General features: G+C 36.9%; 3 protein-coding genes across 6 annotated transcripts; 2 read left to right on the forward strand and 1 right to left on the reverse strand.

Moving 5' to 3' along the window:
* The first annotated feature begins 1,583 nt into the window (after positions 1–1,583).
* Positions 1,584–4,799, forward strand: LOC121996160 (vesicle-associated membrane protein 727-like). 4 transcript variants are annotated; one of them, XM_042550006.1, is made up of 7 exons: positions 1,584–1,734; positions 1,812–1,878; positions 2,177–2,416; positions 2,491–2,686; positions 2,882–3,002; positions 4,293–4,355; positions 4,452–4,799. In XM_042550006.1, the coding sequence occupies exons 3-7, from the start codon at positions 2,227–2,229 to the stop codon at positions 4,593–4,595; spliced, it is 714 nt and encodes a 237-aa protein (XP_042405940.1). In that variant the 5' UTR covers positions 1,584–1,734; positions 1,812–1,878; positions 2,177–2,226; the 3' UTR covers positions 4,596–4,799. The 4 variants fall into 4 exon arrangements, with proteins under 4 accessions (XP_042405940.1, XP_042405941.1, XP_042405942.1 ...); XM_042550008.1 differs by having other exon boundaries at positions 1,611–1,734; positions 1,806–1,878; XM_042550007.1 differs by lacking the exon at positions 1,812–1,878 and having other exon boundaries at positions 1,588–1,734.
* Positions 4,800–6,219: 1,420 nt separating this feature from the next.
* Positions 6,220–8,502, forward strand: LOC121996161 (pentatricopeptide repeat-containing protein At4g21065-like). Its single transcript, XM_042550010.1, has one exon. It carries the CDS (start codon positions 6,446–6,448, stop codon positions 8,330–8,332), a length of 1,887 nt encoding a protein of 628 aa, XP_042405944.1. The 5' UTR covers positions 6,220–6,445; the 3' UTR covers positions 8,333–8,502.
* Positions 8,503–9,008: 506 nt separating this feature from the next.
* LOC121996163 (zinc finger CCCH domain-containing protein 45-like) lies at positions 9,009–16,839 on the reverse strand. The gene is made up of 7 exons (XM_042550011.1): positions 16,400–16,839; positions 15,275–15,715; positions 13,993–14,155; positions 13,720–13,830; positions 12,777–12,845; positions 11,048–11,134; positions 9,009–10,136 (listed from the first exon to the last, which is right to left on the reverse strand). Exons 1-7 carry the CDS (start codon positions 16,789–16,791, stop codon positions 9,297–9,299), a joined length of 2,103 nt encoding a protein of 700 aa, XP_042405945.1. The 5' UTR covers positions 16,792–16,839; the 3' UTR covers positions 9,009–9,296.
* Positions 16,840–17,426: the final 587 nt, after the last annotated feature.

Raw genomic sequence — 17,426 nt, forward strand, 5'->3', positions numbered from 1 at the left:
ATTTTTTTTAAAAAATGCTCTAACAAAACTATAACGAGTTATTTCACTTTGGGAAAAAAATATCCATTCTAAATGATTAGCAAAGAGGTGAAACTTTCACATTGGTGCCCTATATTTTTTTAAAAGGGCATAATTTGTCAAGCAACACTAACGCATATAGGAGTGAGACAATCATAGAGCATTTGCACCGGTTAGGAATCGAACCCAAGTTTATCTATAGTAACACCATATTTAACGTATGGGTGGAAGATAAATTTATAATAAAAATTTTAGAATACTTTTTGAAATTTATCATAAACTTTTTAACAATCTTAAATATATTAAAATTTGTTTAAGTCGAGAGAAATACTTTTTCATGTGGTGGTTTATTCAATTTTATGATGTAACTCTCTATAAATGATTAGCAAATTGATAAAATTATATTAATTTAATTTAGTTAAATTGGTAAAATTAGTTTGAATTAATTAATTTAATCATTATATATTTTTTAACAAAATCTCTAAGAAGACTATGACTAATTATTTCATTTTGAGAAAAATAATATCCATTCTAAATGATTAGCAAAAGGTGAAACTCTCACTCTGAAGCCTCGTATTTTTTAAAATGAGCTAAATTATGGGGTTTCATCAAGTAACACTAGCGCGTGCAAGGATAAGATAATTATGGAGCATTCCATACCCGTTAGGAATCAATCACAAGTTTATATATGATGATACCACATATGAATCATTTTTACTAATCCGTAGGCGTCCATTCTAAATGATTAACGTACAAGTGACAGATAAATTTATAATAAAAATTTTAGAACTTTTTCAAATTTATCATTAACTTTTTTAATAATCTTAATTTGTTCAGTTTCCTGATTTACCTCTTTAAAAATGATTGTGGACCAATTATGTGGGGTACCCGGAGTCCGTATAAAATTCAATTTAGTTAAATTGATAAAATTAGTTTAAATTAATTATTGTATTTTTTTAAAAAATTGCTCTAACATGACTATTACTAGTTATTTCACTTTGAAAAAAAAAAATCCATTTTAAATTATTAGCAAAAGGTAAAACTGTTATTTTGGTGCCCCATAAAGGATTTTATCAAACAACAATAGCACATACAAAGGTGAGGCAATCATAGAGTATTTTGTATCCATTAGGAATCAATTTCAGGTTGATCATATGTTATCATTTGAAATGATTAATGTATGAATGGATGATAAATTTATAATAAAATATTTAGAATACTTTTTGAAATTTATCATCAATTTTTTAACCATCTTAAATGTATTAATGTTTGATGAAGTCAAAGAAATACTTTCTCATATGTTGATGTTTAATTTCTTAATTTAACACTCTATAAATGACTGTGAGACTGATGGTATGGGATATTTATTCAAGTTGAATATTTAAAAATTTTAAAAGAGAGCATGATGGTAAGAAAGCCATCATCTTACCACAAGTTTTTATTTTTAGTTGGCAAATCAACTTACACTAAGAAAATCATACCTGCCCGTTTCACCAAACCGCTCGAACCGATTATGACATGAATATAACGTTTCATATGATAACGAGACGGTATATATCTGAAAACGGTGTGACACCGGGCAGGTGTTATAGCCGGTATCCGCTATGTAAAAGATGACCGGTTGCTTGCTACGGCAGTCCGAGTTCGACGGCTGTTTTTAACGGAGACTGCGCGAAAGGATCCAATCGCCGAGGCTCGTAAATTAGGGTTCACGAGGTTCGATCACTTCTTTCTCCTCCCTCTTCTGTCTGATTGCATTCGATGTCTCTTGATTTTGATCCTGTTAGTGACAGGGAAACTATTGCGTCGACGATATTGGCCCCCCTCTGGATCGCAGTTTGAGATCCTTATCAGATCACGGTTCTGATCTATTTTCTAGTTTATGTTCCTTTTCTGGATCCATGGGCTGTTTGACTTGTACTTCCTTGGAATTTTTGCCCAGGAAGACTGTTTTGGGCGATTTTAGCAAAATTATTATTATTAATGTATTTTCTTCGTTCCTATTTCTGCTGTGATGTTGCCATCTTCAGTTGATTTCCATTGACAGTGCGCAGATCTGTATGTCGCGAGTTATTGAGAATTCACAATTGCCGCTCCCTAATTGTTGGTTTTATTGCTTGTGAAAGTTGAGATCTTGTCTTTTGTTTCTCATCTACAGGTGCGAAGATAGATTTTTTTGCCGATTAATTGGATAATTTTTCAAGAAACATGAGCCAGCCGCCGTTAATTTATAGTTTTGTGGCTAAAGGGAGTGTTGTGCTTGCTGAATACACTCCCTTTTCGGGGAATTTCAGCACTATTGCTGTCCAATGCTTACAGAATTTGCCTCAAAATAATAAGAAATTCACATTCTCATCTGATTGCCGCACATTCAACTTCCTGGTTGATAAAGAATTTGGTACAGTAACTGAAATTTTACTTCTGTACCGTGTTGGATATTTTTTTTCATATACCTGCTTTTCTTTTGTGTAGTGTTCCTCGTGGTAGCTGATGAATCAGCTGGAAGAAGTGTTCCATTTGTGTTTCTAGAACGTGTCAAGGATGATTTCATGCACCGCTATGGACAAAGTATCAGTGGTAACAACTCCCATCCACTCATTGATGAGGAAGATGCTGATTTGTTTGGGGACAGATTTAGCACTGCTTACAGTCTTGATAGGGAATTTGGGTATGTAGACATTGTTGCACTTAAGCTTCCAGTTTATCAATTTCTTTGCCCTTGGTATAACATGAGATGATCTTCACAGGGTTGATTGGAATTTTCAGTTAAAAACATTTGCAACTAGAAATAGTGGGATTTTACAGTTTGTTAGTTTAGTTGTAGTTGTTTGGTCATACTTTAACATGTGACTGCTTTTTACAGTCCAAGGCTGAAGGAGCATATGGAGTATTGCATAAATCATCCAGAGGAAATGAGCAAACTTTCAAAGCTGAAAGCTCATATAACTGAGGTTAAAGGAATAATGATGGACAATATAGAAAAGGTATGCTGTTGCTGGCCCTGTTACTAACAACTTAGCAAGTTGTAATAGCACTCTGTAAACATAAGTTTACTGCTTTAAAATGTGGTGGTTTTATGGATTTAATGCTGAGTATTTGAGCATTACCATATGATGTGACTGATGCCAACATTTGTTGCATAATCATTTTCTGTTCTTTCAGGTGCGTTATTATACAGTAATTCCATGTTGTGCAAACAAATATCTTGATTTTTTCGATCGCATGATTATGACATGTAGTTTGAATTATTGTACTCATCATATCTGGGAGAATATTGAACACGCATGAGAATTATATGAATATGAACAAGCTAGATAGTGGATATTATTGGATTGCATAGTTGGGAGCAGTGTTTTTAAAGGCACAAGGCGTGATTAAGCGCTGAGAGGTTGAAGAGCCTACGTCCAGGTGTGCACCTAAATATGAAGTAAATGATTTATATGCATGTACAAGTATGTCAAATAACACTTAATATCATATTAACGGAACACACAAAATCGCCCATTAATAAGTAAATCAATCTAAAAGAATTTCAGACACATAATTTACACATATTTAATACTTAGATTACCTAATAGAAAACTGTACCAATTTATAAATGCAATCACATAAATCAAAATCTCTTTAATGGTGTAACTATGCCCACATTATATCATATAACATTATTACTACAAGGCATCAATCTCACCATCAGCAAAATTAGTAGGATACTAACCATTTAAATTATGTAAAGGAGTATTTGTCATTCTTATCAGGAAAAAGATCAGAGGTTTACCTTCTATTTTACTCTTCCTATAGTTCTTGATGAATCATTGAGGAAACATTAAATTGCAACTGCCTATCGGAGATATACATATAGAATGCCAAACAACAGATAGATTAAGGTAACAGATATTATTTAAATTAGTGACAGAGCACTTTTTTTGCACCTAAGAAAACTCGGGACAAGATGTCCGATGAGCAAAACACACACACACATAAGTTTAAGAATCACAAATAGAAACATTATGTTAAGATCGAACATTGGCTAACCTGTTTGGCAGTGAATGGAAAATTGTTTTTGATTTAGTAGAGCAGATAGTTTGTAAGCTATTGATGGATTTAATTATGCTAGTACTTGCTTCTTTTTATAACAGTTGAAGAATTTTTCTTGACTAGTGGTTACCAAGCCTTGCTGAGTTTGTATAGTGTTTCTAGTTTGTCATTCTGCTTCAAGTTACACATTCATAAAATATGTTACAATTGTAAGCTGAGTGAAGCTTGATTCTGAGCAGGTTCTGGATCGAGGTGAAAAGATTGAATTTCTTGTAGACAAGACTGAAAACTTACAGCTTCAGGTACTGCCTTTTGCAGTTGATATGTTGCACACTTGAGAAATAAAAAGAAAAAGAAAGAGAAAGATTGACATCCTTTTTGTAATATTGCTTCCTCAGGCAGACAGTTTCCAGAGACAAGGCAGGCAACTCCGGCGAAAGATGTGGCTTCAGAACCTCAGATTTAAACTGATGGTGGCTGGTGTCATCCTTGCAATCATTCTCGTGTTGTGGTTGATGGCATGTGGAGGGTTTAAATGTTAATTCTGCAACTTGTTTAGTTTGCAGATTTGAAGAATTTGTTCACTGCCATTTGCATAGTCCTTCGGCCCTTGATCTTTTTGTCATCTTCCTGGTTATGAATCTTGTGTTCATTCTAAAATAGCAGGTGAGTTCTTGCCACTGGACTACCAATTTTCTGTTCTTTGCTCGTTCTAAACAAACAATGACACCAGTTGCTTCTTTGTTTCTTGTTTTTGTTTGGCAAATGCTATCTTTAAATTTTAGATGTGTTGTTGCTTTTGATGCCCCACAAGTGATCATACCTGAGGATGTTGCTTCGTAGAGGGGTTTCTTCCGATAGATCTAAGGTATTGTTAGTTATAGTAAAAGATGATTACGTTCATCCCAAGCATCCGTTACAATATGTCCTCAGGTCATGTAAAGGAAGATAAATTACGGGATCAGTTTATAGTCGACCGTCAAATAATTAAAAAATGGGAGAAGTTTTTTTTCGGTGCCTAAGGTATTGTTAGTGATGCAAGAGATAGTGGTTTGGGTTCTATGAGCTGGATTCCTTCATCTGTATCAGAGGTGATTCAATTGACAATGATCCCCTATAAGAATGGGAACCTTAGCTGCAAGAATCAGGCACCTCTCCAGCTGATCCAGCCCGTGGGGGCACCTAAGGTATTGTTAGTGATGCAAGAGATAGTGGTTTGGGTTCTATGAGCTGGATTCCTTCATCTGTATCAGAGGCGATTCAATTGGCAATGATCCCCTATAAGAATGGATGTTTGTTGGATGCCATTACGTCAATTGACAACTTGTGTGGCAAAGGACTGAATTAAACCGTTTATATGGACATTTGCTAAAAAATCACATCAGACATTTAAAAAAAAAATTTATTACAGTATTTTTTTTAAATATGTTTTTTTAAAGTTTTTGAAGCGGTTGAATTCTATCGTTCCCACCTTATTTATATAATTAAAAGTCATGTTGAGTTGTCATTCAAAATTAAGATAAGTCAGACATGCAGTCCAAATGAGATTCGGATCTAATTGAACCAGTTAAATATGCTTATACTGAAGATTCTATCTCAGATCCTGACATTATCCTTGTCTCGATCTCAATCGTTGACATCCTCTCTATCTCAACCTCACATTTCGGTATAATCCATGTTTTGGCTTTAGTCGTTGATACCATCCCTGTCTCGATTTGACTTTATCTATTTTCAGTCACTCAATATCAATTTCATTTTCTTATCTGTATTCAGATTGAGCTTATATCCTACATGGGGGACACATGAATAAGGAAGTAGTGTAATCGCTTCCTCAATGAGATAGTTTCTCTATGAATATTTCAGAACATATCGCTTGGGCCGTCAAATCTGATTTTCTAGATGTTCTCCTTCAAACACGTTGCTATCTAATCTGATTCCCTCACTCACTACTCACTCACACACGAGGATGATGAAGAGAATGATAAATGTCTCCCTTATGTATTAGTCATTATTTCAAAGACTAGTAGTCATTCGTGATTTTTCTCCTTCGTGTATGTTAGAAATGAACGTATTCATCTTTTACCATCATAAGGACGATGAAGAAGACACAGCATAGTGTCCCTCTAATAATATGATAAGAGCAAAGGATTGGGAACTCTCCTGAGCACTCCACCGGATTCTTCTTCCTCCTCTTGTAGCATAATACTTAAGCACTCTCTAATTTGAGTGTCGGATCTCTCCAACGTTTGGATTATGTTTCGGATATTTCTCATCCTCCTCACGAGGACCTCTAGAGAGAGCACGTTCGACTGGTGACGCGATCATATATTTGACCGTAACACTTTTAAATTGGCAAGCGCCGCAAAAAGCCTTTGCTGCTTCTTCTTCTTCCATGCTCCATTTCAGATGCTCTACTACCTTCTCCTTCCTCGCCTGCCGTCAAGCCGAAGAAAGGTGCCTCCTTTCTTCTTCCTTCTCCTCCTGCGGCGCCGCCGTTGACTCCTTTTTCGCTTCCCACTTCTCCTCTCCCACCCCTACCCCTACCCCCACCACCCTCGACCCGAGATCCTTCGTCTCCGCCCTCGTCCGATGCCGATATGTGGACGACATCAGAAGGGTCCACGCTTTCGCCACCACCACCGGCATGATGCGCAACCTCGGCGTCGCCAACAAGCACATCTACATCTACGCCCAGCACTTTGCGCTTGCCGACGCCTACGCGCTCTTCCTCCGGATGGGGGAGCGAGACAACGTGTCTTGGAGTGTCGTCATCGGAGCCTTCGCCAAGGTAGGAGATTACGCTAGCTGCTTCGGTACATTTCGGGATTTCGTCCGCTCCGGCTCCAGAATCGATAACTTCACTCTGCCTTTCGTTTTAAGGGCGTGCCGGGATACGATGTCTCTCCGACTCGGCGTCGAGGTCCACAACCTGGTTTTCAAGGCCGGCCTTCATTCCGATCTCTTCGTCTCGGCGGCTCTGGTCGATATGTACGCTAGATGTGGCGACGTTGAGAACGCACGAAAAGTGTTCGATAAAATGGTTAAGAGAGACATGGTATCCTGGACAGTCATGATATCTGGTTATGCTGACTGCGGTAATCCTGAGGAATCCCTGATATTGTTTGATCGGATGATGGAAGAAGGCGTTGCGCCCGATAAGATCACAACAGTAACTGTGGTCTTTGCTTGTGCAAAGCTAGGGGTGATGCACAATGCCAAGATGATTCATGATTACATATCGAACCACAAGTTTTCGGTGGATCTAATATTAGGAACCGCAATGATAGACATGTATGCAAAGTGTGGCAGTGTGGATGCTGCCAGAGAGATCTTCGACGGTATGAGAGACAAGAATGTCATTACCTGGAGCACGATGATCTCTGCGTATGGAATTCATGGTTGCGGCAGAGAAGCGCTTGAGTTGTTTCCCCTGATGTTGCAGAGTGGAATTCAGCCAAACCGGATTACATGTGTTTCCATCTTGTCAGCTTGTAGCCATGCAGGTTTAGTCGATGAGGGTCTGCGGTTTTTCCATTCGATGGAGAAGGAATACTTTATCTATCCTGATGTGAAGCACTATACGTGCGTGGTAGATCTACTTGGCCGAGCAGGAAAGCTGAAAGAGGCACTCGAGCTGTCAGAGAAGATGACTGCCGAAAAAGATGAAGGCTTTTGGGGTGCATTACTGGGAGCTTGTAGGATCCATGGTACTACACATTTTGCAGAAAGGGCTGCAAAAAGTCTTCTCGAGTTGAATCCAAGGATTCCGAGCTATTACGTTTTGCTCTCGAATATATATGCCAATGCCGGGAGGTGGGATGATGTGGCCAAGGTTAGGGAGTTGATGGCCAGCAAGGGTCTGAGGAAGACCCCTGGTTGGACACTGATTGAGATCGGCAAGAAGACGCATCGCTTCAGAGTGGGGGACAAATCCAATCCACTATCAAAGGAGATATACAAGACACTGAAAGTGTTGATTGAGAAGTTGGAGTTGGCTGGCTATGTTCCTGATACAAACTTTGTGCTTCATGACATAGATGAGGAACTTAAAGCAGGAATCTTGTCCACCCACAGTGAGAAATTGGCCATTGCATATGGTATCATTGCTACACCGGGTGGCACGACGCTAAGGATATCTAAGAACCTCAGAGTCTGTGGAGATTGTCATAACTTTACGAAGCTGGCATCGGCAGTCACTCAGAGGGAGATCATAGTTCGAGATGCAAACAGGTTTCACCACTTCAGAGAAGGAACTTGTTCTTGTGGAGACTACTGGTGATCAACTAAATCTCTGCTCTTATGTTTGTAACTTTACACAGAGGGAGGTGCATCAACTAAATCTTTTCTGATGTCTAATATTTGGAAAAAGTAAAAAAATGTTATATTAATATATCAATCTCATGTTTAGAATGATCGTGTAACCTATTCAATTCGACCAATTAAGTTTATGATGATGAAGTTATAATGACTTCAGATATAAACATGCATTTTTATATAAAACAAACTTCTTCCAGTGTTCAAGCAAAAAGCTGTGTCATTATGGCCAACTGTACATTGACACAGCTAGAGAAGCAGATGAAGTTCTATTGTGGGTTTTGGTACTGACTAGTGATTGATTTCTTCTTCACTTTCTTATTCTTGTGAATCCATGATCATGGAGTCCGGCAGGAGAAGGTTCATCCAATGCCAAAATTGCAAATGATACGCGAACAATCCTGCATCGGCTTAAGGGTTTACTGTCATATTCAACAAGCAAGTTACAAAACTTATTCTGTAATGGCCAGAATAAAGATCAGAAAGTTAATTTGTTGTTATATGCCATTAATCAAATGCCAAAAAGGAATATATATATATATATATATATATATAATAAATGAAAAAAGTATAGTTGCACCCAACTTTGCATTCATAAAAAGGTTGGGTTGTGTCCCTAATTTAAAGTAGACGACCACTAGTTGCAGTACCATAAGCTTCAATGATTCAAATGCTTATACAAGCTAAAAATTTCAACAATCCTCCTATACAGAGTTAAATGTGGAGAAACAAATGGCTTGAATCGCCTAGAAGGGCTTGTGATTAGTAAGTACTATTTCACTCGAACATTCTCATAAACCAACTCCGAATTTGTAGTACAAATATTACAAAATGCAACAAAAGGGAGAAATTATCGCTTTGTTCTCTGAAATCTCTCGAGCAATATCTTGGGAACTCATTGCTGTTTGAGTGGATGCTGATGTAATGAACTAGTTTAATGCAGCTTCCCCCTCAGATCCGCCATGCTTTCTCTTGCCATCGCTATGTCTAGATCGCCTTGGTGCCATCTCATCCTCACTCTCGCTCTCATCATTTTGGAAACTTCTCCCTGCAGTGTATTTGTCATCAGAAGCCTTATCGCCACCTTGCCAATACCCTGCATCATCATCTACTCCACTGGGAGTTCCAACCATCTCCTGGCCCCTGTTGCCCTGATCAGATCCACTCTCATATCTATCATTGGCTGGTCTCCTGTGGTCCCTCTTTGCAGCTCGGTTATTCGACAAAGGAGGATGTAGAAATGGTGGAACTCCCACAGGACGATTAGCTCGACCAATCCCACCCATTGGCATGCCACCCATAAATGGTGGTCGACCAGGACCCATCATCATTCCTAGGTTGCCCATTGGGAAAACTGCCCCTGGCTGCAGGGGTCTGCCAGGGAAGACCATGCCTCCTGAAAAATCACCAGCAAACCGAGGGCCTCCAAATGGTGGGAAAATACGAGGACCATACATGTCTGGTGTAGAGAAGCCATCACCGAAACCAAATCCATCAGCCCCCATCATCATTGGAGGGAAACCTCGTACGCCAAGCATAGGCCTTCCTCCGCGTACAAATGGAATCTGTGGCTGCCACATCATCCCTCTTCCTCTTCCTCTCCCTTGTGTAGCTTGGTTGCTGTTATCATCTTCTTCCTCACTTTCGTCCTCTTCCTCCTCCTCATTGTCCTCGAAGAGGACAATGTCAGGATTTTCTCTCGCCTCCTCGATGCCAACTCCCTTGGCCTTTTCCTCTTCCCGCTTGGACTCTGCAGCCGCCAGCATTGCCTGGACAATTCACCATCCAACATTAAATCACAAACTTGCAAAGAAAAACTAACCAGACAATTGATTTTCCATCCTCAAATAGGAATAACCCGCATGTTAAAAATGATGCCAATGCAACATGAGCTATTTGCTAGGTCAGGAAAAGTTCAAATGGAACGGTTGAAGAACAGCCATATAGACAAGAATATATAAGATTACAAAATAGACTAGGTGTTAAAATGCTATACTGTGTATGCCAAATTGCTACTGTTAATCCTATATGAAGTCAGGAAGAAAATTCTGGAAGCATAAGCTTATTCAGGTTTAAAGTCGTTGAGAAAAATATGGGCATAGAAAATCAGCGTGTGGCTTAATGATTTTGATTGCAATGGCTAGAGTATAGCAAACCACCTTGAGAGATTCAAATTCACACAGAATTATACATGCTATTTTTAACTTCTGCAAATCTTCTTAATGATATCCATGTGATGTTTTTTTAAAAGTAGCTTTGATTTACACAACAATCACCTTTAATATGCAATTCTCAGAATTTGTATAATTCCAAAGTCAAGATTATGAACTGAAACTTGAAGCATCCTCAAAAACTATGAAGTTACTTAGCAACTTCTTCTCTGGTCAAATTCAAAGTAGAATGGCTCATAGGATTATTCTAGAATTGAAAGCAGAATTGAATGTATGAAAACAAGAAGTTAGCAACTTCTTCTCATCCAATAGAATTGAAAACAGAGCTTAGGGTTTTTAGTGATGATGGCCAACTATCAGGTCACAGAAGATTGATGATGAGACAGAAGATTAACTTGAATTTATGAAAAAGCATGATATGTGTAAATCAAACTAGACCTACGCTGAATGTGAATCTACAGCAATAATGATTTAGAGTGGAAAATTTGCTGAAAAGAATAACAGCGCACCATCAGTTCACTATCAGGCTCCAGATAAAGCAGCGAGGCCAACTGGTCTCCAATAAAAGGTTCCAGCTCTTGGCAGTCCCGACTAATCTGCAATCATGTGAGAAGTCAAAAGTTTTAATTTTAATTTTAGTAACATACATTTGTTTAAGAAAAATTATTCAAAACCATAAAATGCCTCTTTAACAGTACAAGAATGAGAAGACACAATGTTCATCCTATTTGAGCTAAGGCTAAATAGATCATTTCCCACTATTAAGTATAAACATTACTCTTAATTTTAGCGTCATCTCAAAAAATGTGGAATTTTATATACTATGTGCTTCTAGTTCTTGGCATTTAGTTAATGAAGAACGTAGTAGCATACTCCACTCCAAAAATTGGACTACAAACCCTGGATGTGTTATTTGTTTAAGATAACACATCCATTTGTCTCATCATCGGAAACTAACACCTTAAGTTTCATTAAGAATAGATTACAAATAGCAACTAAGGAAAATTCACAAATGTTCCAAAAAGCAATAGAACAGAGATTATGAACATCATCACCCTAAATATGGCTAGCAGTCCAACATACTTTCATGAGATTTCAAGTTGTCATAAATAGTAAATTTTGAACAATAACACTGCAAGCCACTAGTTTCTATCAGTGTTCTTAAAAGCAACACATAGTGTTTTAGAAAGGGACTGCATCACATATTCAATATGCTGTCCCTTTAGGCAGTTCGTGGCAGCACAGAGGCAGCCTAGGCAAGCGATCCACATGGTGAAAAAAAAATTGTTAGGTTTATTTGATGATTAAGAAATTAAAGAGAAATTTTAATAAAAGACTAATTCTTGTGATTGTGAAACCCTAAATTAAACTTTTAATGCGGTAGCACATAACTTCTAAGTGTTAATGTTTTGCAAGTGATGAACATTTTACATATAATGTTATATTGTCACACTATTAAATTTTACTTATAAATATGAACTATTTTATATTGTTATACTATTTGTTATACATTATCCTTGACATAAAATTTTTCTATTTGGAATTTTGAAGCTGATGGAATGATATATATATAGATTTCTTCTAATCATTTTGTTAATATAATTCTTTTAAAATATTTTTCAAAATACTAACAACATATCCCCTTGCATAAAGCATATGCAATACGCGGTGAGTTAATCGCCAACTCAAAATTCCTTTTAAAATTTTGGATTACCTATCAACTTTCAAAATATAAACAAATGCATTCAACATAGAAGAGCAGCTACAGGAAAGTAACATCTAGCTAAAAAGATGAAAAGCGAGAGCAGATAGATATTCCGAGTGGAATAAGCCCTTCGGATAAGCATGAAGGAAACAATGGATACCATTTTGCTGCCCATAGTGATAACATTCCCTTCCAAATAAAAAACATAACTTGCAAATTTTGGCAACATTGATAATGGATATATGATAACCTGAATCGTAGGCAATGAAGTCATTCACATCTTAATATTGATATTTGTATGATATAGATTAACATGGGTCTAACCTGAAAGTGACACTAAGGTTTAAATGCATCAACATCAGGTGATTCAGGTCCATTTCAACTTATGGCACCACAACTATTTCTATTAATATTCATACATTATCACCAAGAGTGTCAATGTCCAACATAAGTATCAGTATCAAAGCATTGGGAATCTGACATGCGTACAGAGGAATTGAGACCCCAGAAATTACTAGAGGAAATTGGCATACCTTCACCGGGAGGTTGTCATTATATGGATTCCTGAGATGATGAGTTTTATTGAAGGACAATTCACATAGCTGCAACATGAAATGGACTTTTGAGGGCACATTAACTTGGTATAAAACAAAGGGCATAACAAATAATTAATTGGATAGATAAGATTAGTAATATATATATATATATATATATATATATATAGCATCATTAGCAACTCTAATATTCGGCACTAAATCAACTACATTACCTAAGTCAACGATGCTCATTATATGATAAAAATAGGATGCAATAAGATTAATTACAATAAACTGGAGACCTGTTTGTTGCTGTTGTGCTGGCATGAGTATGCAACAAATATTCTGTCAGATCTTCAGTAAGATACTTGGCAGTTAAAGGTAGATCACTGTTAAAATTGGTTAAAGTAAATACCATAAACCATGATGCTGAATCAGTTTCGGTGGATAAGATGTGGGTTTGGCATTCAGATTGTTTGTGGTGCTCAGGCACTTAGACTTTCAATCTAGTCGAGCTGCCATAATACTCTGATTACCCACTTAGTTTCCTCTTATGTATCAAATCCTTTAAAAAGGATTAGTTATTACCCACATTGGGACCTACTTTCTGCATACATAGTGCTTAATTTATAAATTGGGCAATTTGTATGCTGATTGTCTAAATGACTGTCACAAAACCAAGAACACTTGCTTATGTACAGATACAATTATCACATCCAACATCTTTTTCACAGATAACAAACAAACAAGAATATCCCAGTACAAAAATTGTTAACAGGTGGAAACACACTTGAGTTTGTATTTGACAGAATGGGAGGAAATTTAGCAAAGTCAATAGGGAAAAGAAACATTAATTGACAAAAGAGTGAGAAGAAATAACACCAGAGGAATGAGCAAGAAAAGAAAGCTATAGTACCAAATGATCTCAAATCATTCATACCTTTAGCCATTTAAGTGAAAAGTTTCGGCCATAATGTGCGGTTCCATGAGAATATTTCCAATTCCCTCCACCAATATAACCACCAATCCTAGAAGTCATCTTAGCACATCCCTAAGAAAATCATTGACACACATTCTATGTTTCAGCCAGAACCTATTGAATAATGCAAAGCATGGTAAGAAATTGACTAGGTGTCCATTTACATTTAATGACACAAGTTAAAGGTGTACATGATGGATGGAAAGTAAATTTCAAAATGGCAAACTGCAATACCTGAAAATGGCGAGTTTTATTGATTGAAAATATCAAAATAACATTTTCTGTAGATTCAAATGCCTCATTAAGTTTAGCCTCATTACTTCTTTGAGTTGCCCAAACACCCTGCTGAACAGATATTTCCAGATTTTCTCGATTGCAACTTTTGACAATAAAATACCTAGTTTTAAATAACAAATAATCAGTATACCATTTTTGTGCTAGTAAAATTCATCCCAGGCATAACAATGTATGAACAATGCAAAATAGAAGATGAGATCTATATGGAAGGCATTTTAACAACAAAAGAAAAATAGAAATGAAAAGAAAGCATAGAAGTGCATCCACTTGATAACCTTAACTCTGAAAACAAAAAGATGTTTACAGAGTTTATTATGTCATAAAACCAATTTGGTCTTTGTCACATTTAACTAAACCTAGGAATCAACATGACAATAAAGTTTTTAAAAAAAAAACAAGTTCCAGGTTGCTGCACATCACGGAGGGACTGTGTCCAAATTTCATCTAGTCAAAAACAAAAAATGTTGAAGAACCAGTCTAATTAATTCCATAAAATCGTGAATAATCTGGTTCCAATCCTTATAATACAATATCATGACTCAATTGTTTTGGGTAAAGCAAGATGCCAATTCAACTCAACCATTTTATATGTACTTCATTCGTGAGCATCTAGTTTTTCATCTTAAACATGACTAAATATAAATGTTTAAATAAGATGGAAAGAAATGAAGTTCCACAGATAGCAGCTACTTTGGTGCACCACAAAGCCAACTTAAAATGATAAAACAACTCACAAAATTCTTTAAAGAGGTACAAATAACCAAGTAAATATTCAGATCTATCACTGACAATGCAAACCGAAAAAGACATAAAATCACTAAAACATATTATGAAGATCAATAAATATGAACTCTTGTCTACTTCTACACTTCGTAAAGATGATTGAAGTGCATTGCACAACAATACACCACATTCGTAGATTAATTCTGCTTTCCTCATAATATTGCTTGTTATACGGTCAGCAAAGAGAGCAGGAATAATAAACAGTAAGCTATAATCAACATACTAACAAAGTATATATGAGAAATTCCAATGAACAATTCTCAATGACAATATTAAGTAAAAATATAAGTTGACAAAGTATATAAATCCAAAGTGATGTTAATACTGTAAGCCTCTTAATACGAAATACAACTTCCTCAGAACATTTGAAAAACATATCACTGTTATATACTACAAATTTTCACAATGCAGACAAATCTAGAAACTCCAGACACACCTAGATTGTCCCTGAGGGAGTAGAGATGCAGTTCTAATAGGTTGATTTGACAAGCCATTCGAAGTACCCGGGGCTTGATTCTCTGTTGCTGCTGCTGGGGGCGGAGGTGGTGGCTGCTGCTGTTGCTGCTGCTGCTGTTCCTGTTGCTGCTGAGGCTGTTGTACCAGGGATTCTGGTGCCTTTGCATCTGACGAATCCAGTGGAATCAGTTTAACCGTTGCATTAGCTAACCCACTAGCAGATGACAAGTGATTCTTATCTGGCTGTTGGTTATAATTGTTGCTCCTGTGCTGATAAAATCTGTTTGAAGAAGATCCATAACCAAAAGAACTCAGATGTTGTATCTTCTGGAAGACCTCTTCAATGGGAGGCGGTGGCCCAGGCATCTTTAAATGTCGGTATCGACAATCAGGTCCATTGGGGCAGAAACCAAGTTTATACCTACAAAATAAAAATGAAAATGTAAAAGTTTAAGTTAAATCATCAATAGAACTAGTTGATCCCAGTCTAAATAAATTGGAAGGCAGCAGAGAAACATTGCTCATCTCACTAAGATGTCTTGTGTCCATGGTAGAATGTATAATCGACAAACATAAATGAAATTTTATCATCCGAAACATCAATAATAATTAGTGAAAATTTATTTTCTTTCATAAACAAACAAATCTGCTCAAATAAAGCGGAAACATGAATATTGTGAAAAAAGTACTTTCTCTTATTACCCTTTTTCTTTTCTCTCTTGTATAGTTCATTCTACTGTCTTCCCTGAAACAAAAATTGCAAAAAGATATTCCCATTTTTTCATTTCTAAAGTAGATTTAACTTCCATATGGATACTCAAGAGAACAAATGAAAACAATATAGAGAAAAGAAGAATTTGTACTTGAAAACAAGAATCCAGGTGCTGTAATAAACTATGTTACAGGGCCCAAAGAAATGAAGTCTTTGAAATACCAAAGATTTGCAAGGGACAAGAGTCTCTTAACAATAAACAATAGGAACTCCAAATCAAAGTATCAGACGAACAACAAGAAAGCCTCAGAAGTTATCAGCAAACCAATTTGGCAGAAGCCAAAATACTGCCGACAAGATCAAAGTAAACAGTTAGGTGTTCTTGATACCTACATATTACACTCCTTGATGTCTTCATTCGTGTGCTTGTAAACGCAGTCCTGCTCGCGACACTCCCCGTAAAGGCGGAAGAAGCGGCATACCGGCATCCGCTCCTTGTCGTACTGGTGCAGGAATCCACACGCCTCTCCCTTCATACACAAGCCACGGAGCCAGTGCCGGCAGACAGTCTGCCGGAAGCTCCGCCTCCCGTGCCCATTTCCAGCTGCGCCACCGATCTGATCGGCCGGTCCGATAGGCGGAGCGACTCCCGCGTTTGCAGCGGCGGCCGTAGGATCTGGTGCCGTCAGATGTCCAGCGGCCGCCGCCGGAGCGACGGAGGCAGGAGCGGCAGAGTCAAGACCGCCCTCAAAGTCGAAGCTGAGGGCTCCATCGGGATCGTCCATCGAGCTCCTCGAGTAGGGTTCTGGTGGCGTATCTTGAAGTTAGGGTTAGGTTTTAAACCTCCATTGTCGGGACGACGAGAAAACAAATCATGCGCGCCATGATTCGACACCCAATTGTATACCTTATCGGTAATTGCTCTACGGCCGCGTGATAAACTTTTATAGGCAAGGCGAAAATATTTCACGATCGTGCCATACAATTTATTTATGTGTAAACATTTTTTTTAAAATGCCCCTTATTCATGTTATCAATAAAAGGATATGTATATTTTTTCCCCCCAAATCACACTTTACTAGTGTAAAATATATTTATAGATATCACTTTTTTACTCTAATAAAATTAATTTTTTATCATAAAAAATGTATAATTTTTATTAATATTAAAATAATATTATATATATTTTTATAAAAAAATAGCAGTTGACTTAATTTTTCCTTTTAAATTTAATTCAAAATTATATGTAGTGAATTATTATATTAATTTTTTTTTATCAATTTTATCAAAATTATTTAAATTTAATCAAAATAATTGTACTTAAATTAATCCAAACTGTAGCTGTTTTAAATAACTTATAATGGCTATGTAATTTAGACATAGCTACTATAACACGGACTAAATTATAAGTAATTATGAT

Source organism: Zingiber officinale, chromosome 6A, assembly GCF_018446385.1.
Source record: "Zingiber officinale cultivar Zhangliang chromosome 6A, Zo_v1.1, whole genome shotgun sequence".
NCBI lineage: Eukaryota > Viridiplantae > Streptophyta > Magnoliopsida > Zingiberales > Zingiberaceae > Zingiber > Zingiber officinale.